This window comes from Scatophagus argus, chromosome 11 (genome assembly GCF_020382885.2).
Source record: "Scatophagus argus isolate fScaArg1 chromosome 11, fScaArg1.pri, whole genome shotgun sequence".
Lineage (NCBI taxonomy): Eukaryota > Metazoa > Chordata > Actinopteri > Scatophagidae > Scatophagus > Scatophagus argus.
The window spans coordinates 7918170-7927079 of NC_058503.1; the positions used below are offsets into that span (position 1 = coordinate 7918170).

At 40.5% G+C, this 8910-nt stretch overlaps 1 protein-coding gene across 1 annotated transcript; it reads right to left on the minus strand.

Annotated features, from left to right (window-relative positions):
* Window positions 1-33: 33 nt before the first annotated feature.
* On the minus strand, window positions 34-4559 carry col8a1a (collagen, type VIII, alpha 1a). The gene is made up of 2 exons (XM_046403448.1): window positions 4203-4559; window positions 34-3890 (listed from the first exon to the last, which is right to left on the minus strand). The coding sequence occupies exons 1-2, from the start codon at window positions 4495-4497 to the stop codon at window positions 1954-1956; spliced, it is 2232 nt and encodes a 743-aa protein (XP_046259404.1). The 5' UTR covers window positions 4498-4559; the 3' UTR covers window positions 34-1953.
* Between the last annotated feature and the right edge of the window lie 4351 nt (window positions 4560-8910).

Here is an 8910-nt window from a genome sequence, read left to right on the forward strand (position 1 = left end):
AGCTGATGTAGCAGCCATAGTCATATTGGTTTGATCGACTTTTCGTGAGCTTAGAGATATTGATGTAAACAGAAGCTTTAATTAAACAATTTTTATTTAGAAAAAACAACATGGACAATAATAACAAACGTGAAACATTAAGACATAAAATCTTCGGTTACAATGACATTAGCACCACGGTTAAAAAAGAAATACACATTTATTTTCCCTTAAGGACTGCAATGTCCTTGTTATTGCATGTGAAAGATCAACAGATAAAATAATAAATTACTGACATAACTGTTGTGATGAATTGCTGCAACATTCAATACAATACACATTTATTTTGTATTTCCCATAAACCTGGTAACAAGACATACTGAATGTAGTTCACTAAGGTTGCTGTGGAACTTAATTTGGTTTTTTAACTTCTAAACAAATTATCCCAGAATGACTGAATAACAAGTACGTTCTATTGTTAAAGTGTTTTGTATTAAACCAACATTCCATAATTTGTTTTACAAATATAACACCAACTTATCCATATTTTTACTGCCATTCCTACTAAAAAAGGATTAGACTTATAAAACAAGTACAGAATATAACTGGCTGAATTTTAAATTAAAATGAAGTAAGATTACATTTTAGAGATTGATGTGACTTTTCTTTAGCGGCAAGTTTGTCTGGAGTACTGCTTAATCCGTGCTGAGTATCATATTGCAGTTACAACTCTACATCTGCATGTACTGATTGGTAAGGTCTGGGCTTTCTGATATTTACCTGTGTTGTTTATACCTATATATTTACTGTTTTGGTACAATTATGGTTATAGAAATGCTGTGTAGTGTGGACTTTAATGTACATTGTGATGTATGAGTGGTTTTCATTGTTCAATGCAGTATGATGTGTGGGTGTTTAACCTCACGAATATCCACACACCACATTGCCCTAAACACAATAAAATGTTTCTTTACAGCACTACACCGATAAATCTGCATGCGAACATTAAAACTTAAAATTCATATTACATTCTTATTGTTTCATCTCATTCATAGGAGAATTTGGTATTTGTCAGTCACCAACATATATCATGTGTGTTATTTTTTAATTTTGATTCAATTCTATTTAAATATTTATTTCTTGCTCCAATAAGTGAGCACATTTATTGCTATTAATTGTTTACCAATACCAGTATTGCTTAGTATATGTACAGCTTTCACAGACATTTAAGTTGCTCCTACAATGTGCTTTGAAAATTCCAGTCAAATTCAAATTCAAACACAACATGTATTGTTTTAACCTCTAAAACATGTACAAAACTGCTGTAATGCAAACCTTATGTTGTCATTCTCAAGAGATCATTTTACTTGCTTGCCACTATCATAAGAAAGACAAAGCCTATATTATACAAAGGAATGCATGCAAAAATAAATTTCCTTGCAAAATTAATATGTTGTCATGCCTTCTACTGTAGTTCACATTCTTTACCACATGGGGTAGCTGCCAGTTCTGAAGAGGTGCAGACAAAATTGACACTGTTGAAACAATGCAACCAAAATGATTGTTTTTCTTCTTTTGCATACACTTCACATGTCTGTACTGTTCACTGATAGATTGTACCTAATAACAAATTGGACTTCTATGGATTTTTGGCACTCTTCTATGTGAAAATACATCTCAGGCATTATATGTTCTTTTATATCTTCAAAACTGTAAAGGAAAACACTTTTGCTCCCCCAGTTACATGGCTATAAGGCTAAACAGTATAAAGCTGCTGTATATACAGACTGTCATATTTCAGATTTTCTTTACGATATTTTATCTTGTCCTCCTATCTCTGCTGACAAGATGAATAGTTGACTTTACATTAATACTGCTCAGTATAATGTGGTTTCTAACCATGTTTTATATAATACAAAAATATGCTCCCACTTTGTTCTCACTGAAGCCTCACTCTCCCAGGAGTTTGCAATTTTACATTGGATATAATAAATACCCTGAAAAGGAGGAGTGCACATACTGCCCAGCATAAAGTCCTGCCGCCTGGTCTGAGGGCAGCTGAATATACACAGTGTCTCCAGGTTGTAGAGGTAATACTGCACTCCCTGATGCTTGATCGAGGTAACCTTTTTTGTATTCATCATATGTATACATCACTGGCTCATTGTTCCTCATCATAGCCACCCACACATTAGCTCCTTTGCAATGAATGTGGTAGGCAAAATAATAAATGCCAGGAATGTCACAAGTGAAAATTCCTGTTTCGGGGTTGTAGTTTTGACGGCCATTGTACAAGAGCTTGTCAAAGATGACGGGAGTGCCCACAGGTGGAAAGGGAGTTGTTGCTACAGCTGTGAATGCTGGCATTTCCAATCCACTGGCACCCATTACCTCTGCCCCATTGCCTCCATATTTGCCCTTCTTACCATAACTACCAGCTTTAACACCATCTAGTCCAGGGCCCATCTGAGAGAGCACTCCAGCCATGTCAGGAGACAGACCAGTTTCTCCTGGTGGGCCTGGTGGTCCAGGAGGGCCAGGCTGACCTGGTGGTCCAGGGGGTCCTGATGGGCCATCTTTCCCTGGTGGTCCTATGGGTCCAGCAAGACCAGGAATTCCCTCACTTGGAATTCCTGGTGGACCAGGCAGACCAGTATCTCCTTTGGGCCCCGGAAGACCAGATGGCCCGATTGGTCCTGCAGCACCATCCATACCAGGGATTCCTTTAGGACCTTGAGGTCCTACTTCACCAGGTAATCCACCTTGTCCTTTTGGGCCAAGTTGTCCTGGAGGACCTGGTGGACCAGGTAGACCTTTGTGCCCACCATCTCCTTTGGCACCACTTGGTCCTGGTGGACCTCTTGGTCCTGGCTCTCCACGCTCTCCAGGTAGACCATCCTTACCGGGCATACCAGAAGGACCAGGCTCACCCTGGGATCCATCAAGCCCTTTAGGTCCTCCTTCTCCACAGTCTCCTTTAGGACCAGGTGCACCTATACCTCCTGGTGGTCCCATAGGGCCTGGAGGACCCGGTGGGCCATTTGTTCCAGGGGGTCCAAGCATGCCAGGTAGCCCTGCATGGCCCTTATCTCCTTTTGGTCCTGAAGGTCCAGGTGGTCCACCCATTCCTTTATCACCCTTTGGTCCAGGGAGTCCTGGTTTACCAAATCCAGGCAGTCCTGGTTTTCCTGGCAAACCTGGTGGTCCTGGATGACCTTTTCCACCAGGCATGCCTGGCTGCCCTGGCAGGCCATTTTGACCAGGCTTTCCTTGACCGGGTAGACCTGGAGGGCCAGGTTGCCCTCCTTCACCAGGTGACCCAGCTGGTCCTTGCTCTCCAGGATGTCCTTTATCTCCCGGTGGTCCTTGTGGCCCTGGTGCTCCATTTAATCCAGGTTTTCCAAACCCAGGTAGCCCTCTTGGGCCAGCAGGTCCTGGGAGCCCTGGGAGCCCTTTGTGACCAGGTTGTCCTGGGTGCCCCATCCCCTTGTCTCCTTTGGGTCCTGGTAATCCAGGAAGTCCTGGCAAACCTTTGTGACCTGGCTCTCCTTTGGGCCCTGGTTGGCCTGGTAATCCCTGTACCCCTGGTTTACCTATTCCTGGTAGCCCAGGTGGTCCTGGTGGACCCTGAGGCCCTGGCTGTCCAGTTGGCCCTTCTCCACCCCTAGGGCCCATTTCTCCTTGTGGACCCGCATCACCATTTCTTCCTGGCTTGCCTGGCAGTCCTGGCGAACCTGGCTTACCCACTCCAGGCACTCCTGGTGGACCTGAAGGCCCAGGTTGCCCTGCATCTCCTGGCTGTCCATTACCTGGAGGTCCAGGAGGTCCTGGAGGTCCCTCTGGCCCTGGTGGCCCAGCTGGTCCTGGCTCTCCTTGTGGAACTCCCTCAGCACCACTAGGGATAGTCTGACCTATGACAAATGAGATAAATATTTAACAAGAAATTAAGAATTTGAACATACATACATAGACAAAACTGTGGTTATTAAGTTGCCAAAAGCACATGAATTGAGTAAAAAAAAATGCTTCTCGTTGATGTTTCTTCTAAGGTACTTGAAGAAACAGTATAATAAATAACTTACTATATGTCATTAAAAATAAAGAAACTTTTTTGCTCTTGTAATGGGTCGTGTTCCATGTCTCCAAGATCTAAATATATGCTCGAAAGGCTAAGTATGCTAAGATTGCTGGTTAGAGCTTGCTGAAAATGTTGACTTTCTCACCTTTGTCTTGGCCACCATTATAACTTCCCCCTTTACGAGCAGTTTCTTTGCCCTTGTGCATTGGCATCTGGGGAAGCTCTTTCCTGTAATGGGGATATTGCATATAGGGCACCTCCTTTCCAAGGTACTGTTGTTGGGGAAAGCCTTCCTTGCCCATGCCCATGTGTTGGAGGTGCTGCATTGGCTGGTATGGCTGAGGATGTTGCTTGTGTCCATAGTATGCCCCACCACTCACATAAGTAAGAACTACAAGCTGTAGCAGTGTCAGGAAGAAGGGGACAGGAAGGGGAGGCATGGCCAAGGCCTGTGTGGAAGGTAGAGAACAGAAGATATAAGGGAGGGCTGAATCTGTTTTTAAACCTTGTACATCAGTAAGTAGATCAAACATTGGTGTGGCAGCAATTTATAATTTCTGAAAAGAAGATGGACTTTCAAGTATATAGATCAACCTTCAAGTGGACAACATCACATGTAAACAGCAGTCAATGAGAGGCTGCACTCTGTCACCCTCTGCTGGACATACATTGGAACTACACAATCAACAAACAATTCAAATCAGTTCAATTCAATTTATTTATATAGGACCAAATCACAACAACAGTTGTCTCATGACACTTTCCAATTAGAGCAGGTCTAGAACAAACCCAACAAAACAATAGCAACATAAGCATGTTTCTGCATTGGAAAAGCTTAACAGTCACACAGACTGGAATAGAAATGGCTCTTAGGGAATTTTTATAAGCCTAAAGCAGTACTTTGACTGCTGCAGATGATACATATTCTTCATTCTGATACTGAACCACATTCAAAATCTGATTCTTTTTATTATTATTATTTTCATGGAATATCCTGTTAATTATGCTAATTGCTTTTGGTTTATATCTGACACAGAAAAATTAAGTGACTATATGAAGGCAATGACACATCTTTGCTTCTGTTAAGGTGTTCTCCAACATATAATCCAGAATTTTCTAATATACAGATGTGTTCAAGTGACAATATTATTTGTTGATTGGACTGCTTGTGTGTTACAGCTATTGGTTCTATGCATTCATATTTTGGTGATTGATAATAAAATTACACATACTTAGATAAATAACATGTACCACATTCCTGGCTCAGATATCATAGTTATTTAATATAGTTAACACAAGAGAAAGCCACACTAAATATCATAAGAATATTCTTTTCACTTCGTCCAGATAACTTTACTTGCAACCAAATATACCATTACTTTGAATCTGAGCAAATATGCTTTTGAGGTAACTTGATGAAGATTTTTCATTACTAGTGTCATGTTTAATAAGATCTAATCATTTCCCAACAATGCACCATGAATCTTTACAGAGGTTAGGGGTGCAGTCCCATAGCTGTAATACATCATTATTTATTATTGCAGGACATATTCCTGTTTTTTGCAGTTGTTCTAATTCACATCGTTAATCTAAACCATATCCTTAGTGTCTATTCCATCACTGGCTCTTTGGATCTTTTCTGCTCTTTGACCTATTCTCAGTCCACTGGTGATTTTGACATGGCTGTGCCACTGTCTGCCCTGATGAGTGCTGGCCTTTGAAAGAAGGCCACTTAGTTTCCACAGTGACGGAAGTTAGACATGCCAAAGAGTCCAGAGGAATGCCTCTCACTTTTCCCAACAAGAACTAGAACCTATTTTTGTGCATGGAACCAAAGATGTTGTCTGTTTCCTATACGAATCTGTGAGATCTGTAGATAATACACAGAAATGAGAGAAATGGATGAGAAAAAGCTGATTTCTGAGAGTAAGATGTGATGCAGACTAAAGTGAACGTCAAGCCTTTTATTATTTTATGAGTGAGGCTGCGTTACTGTTCCCAGGCTGCTCAAACAGAGGGCCAAACTTACTAATAAAAACAGAGATATTAGAAATGTACTATGTTCAGTGAGAAGAAAAAAGAAAAAGGGGCTTCATTTAAGGTGTGTGGCAACAGGAGGCCTGAGGACTGCAAATGGATGGATATATTTTGTTTGCCGTAGCGTACAAATGAAACTTTGAAGGGGTGGGGGCTGGGTGTGGGGGTTAGAAGAAAGAGTTGCATTGATCCTGAGACATTTGTCAGGTTAAAACATTCAGACACACTTTTGTCAACAAATACTCTGTGTCAAGAAATCCAACAAAAGCGCCTCAAGACCTGAAAGTGTTTTGAGGTTTTGTGAAAAAGGTGCAGACTTTTGCCCGCTATCTATTTCTCACAACATAACAGAGAGGCTTTTCTGGCAAGACAGCGCAAAGGCAATTGAATGAGTTATATCCCATTTCTTAATGAAAGGATGGCAGTAATATGATCTATAAAAATTTAATTTGAACTACAAATTTATCAAAATCAATACTAAAATGTGTAAACACGTGTGATTGCACATAAATGTTTGTGGTTAATTAACAGTGTCAGCTCTCAGATTTGTATCTCACATATTAATTCAGTTACAGAATTTTATTGCTTGAAATATGCAATATCATAGGTGAAATTATTGCTGCTCAGGTGACATTTTAGGAGAAAAAATAGCACATATAGGCAGAAATATGGCTTAAATATATATACATACACACATACAGGTTTAAGAAAATAAGTGAGCTGGGACAGTTTAACTACCTTTAAGGAAGGTCCCAGCTCACTCTCGGAGTGTGTGTGTGTGTGTGTGTGTGTGTGTGGGTGTTTTTAAAGGGGTGGAAATATTCTGACAAATTTTGCGTCTACAGATCAGAGAGCCCGTACAACGAGGGTCTGTTCAGTGTCATATAACAACACCACAATGTTGTCATGGCGACGACAAAGTGATGGAAACACCTCCTGTCTTTACCTGGTGTGCTTCTCTCAAACACATTATTCTACACAAGTGTTGCCTCCAGAGGAGAACTTTTAGACTCTGACATAAACATTAGCCAGCAGTTTCCACGTTTTAACTTGTTACTAGAGAAAACAGGCACACAGAAGGGCACAGTTATAAGAAGGTAATTATAAAGAAGTCTATTTTACCAACCAACTTTACTTTAAAATGCTGGTGTCATCCCTCTATCTACATGCATACAGATGGCAGACATGAAGTCACATATAAATGTGCCACAGCTGTGAGAAGTCATGATGGCGTGAGTAACGTGTTGTAAGCTGTTTCTCACATTTGTAAGATTTACAGTTTAATTTTTCACACACTGGTGTAAAACAATCTGGCTCTGTCGGTGATGACTCTCTGATATGTAGTCATTTGTAACAGAAACATCAACCATGTTCTACATTTTCACGCCAAGCAGATGTCAGCCACAAGTGATTCACTTCACACTCTTTTCATACTGGTTTGTTTATGAGGCTGAAGTAACACACACAACAATACAAACAACTACCCACAAACTGTAGATCCGCACACACAACATCATGTGCAATGAACTCATATTTTTACAATTATGGCTCATAAACTAGTTGAAACATTTTCTGTGTTGAGTGTTGTGTTGACATTTTTTCTAATTATTACTTGTTCTGTAAAATTGTAATATATGTTTTTATTGTACCAGAATAATGAATCTTTTTGTTTTGTTGATTAGTCATCAACCAAAGTATTGGACAAATCAACATTTTGAGCCCATGATGGAAAAGTCAAGGGATCATCAAAGTGATATAATTAATCTTGAGTTGAACATGAATGTGTCATCCAATGTTAGTGGCAATCCATCCAATAGCTGTTAAGTTATTTTGCTCAAAAGCATAAAAAGGATAAATCAGGGGATCAGTAAGCTCAGCAGGATTCATCCTCTGGGGATCATGAATCTTTAGTCTGGACAACTGAGATAAACCAAAGTTGTCATCTATAAAACCACACAGCTAGTGTGGATTTAAAAAAAGCTCATCTACAACTACTACAGCTTCGCTCAGGCTGCTATGTAATATGTTCAGAATATTGACAGCACATTGTATTCCTATGTATTGGTCACTATGAAAATAGTAAACAATAGCGAAATAGTAAAAGTTATTCAAAACTTTTTTTTCACATTTGCCACACCCTATTCACCTTTAGAGGGTTCTGCCACTGCCAAGAGACAACAGCCTAGGGTAAGGAGGTACAAATATCTATGGTTTCGACACTAATTTTTCAACATCTGCTGCCAACATCTTGTGTGGCTGGTCATACAACAGTGAGCTCTCAGCATGTCCTGCCTGGCCCAGACAGTCTCAAAAATAAGCAAAGCTCAAAGTAGTCATTGGATGTAGTGTGTGTATGTGTGTGTGTGCATATGTATGCCTCTGTTTCCCCGACTACTTCCAGATGTCCATCTTTTTGACATTATACGTAAACGGAGCACAGTAAATTGACCATCAGGTGTGCGACGTGAGAGGACTCTGGGGCATCGTGTGTCTGTGAGATGTTGTTTTTGCTGAGTCAACCTTCACCCAGCAAAGGCTGAGAGGTTGGCTACTGTGGCTTACACAAGCTGCAATCTACAGGATCTCATTAAAGCCACAGCAGCTGTGCAACCCCCCTGCAAACGTGAAAAGAAGGAATGAGGCTATCATTACTACAGTATGTCAAAATGAACCTCAGCCTGCTTACTACCTCTGATTTGTCATTAGATGCTGGGAGGAAAGTAGTGAGAATGGAAAAATGGACATTTACATTAGACCTCCGCAATGATGAAGGAATGTATTTTAAAAATAGGCTCATTGCAAAAAGAAAATTTTCA

Bases quoted from the DNA above. Each gene is read 5' to 3' on its own strand.
- col8a1a (XM_046403448.1), bottom strand. From the start codon at position 4,497: ATGCCTCCCCTTCCTGTCCCCTTCTTCCTGACACTGCTACAGCTTGTA. The intron at 3,891-4,202 runs GTGAGAAAGTCA...CATTTGTCATAG, and splicing joins TAATGGTGGCCAAGACAAAG to GTCAGACTATCCCTAGTGGT.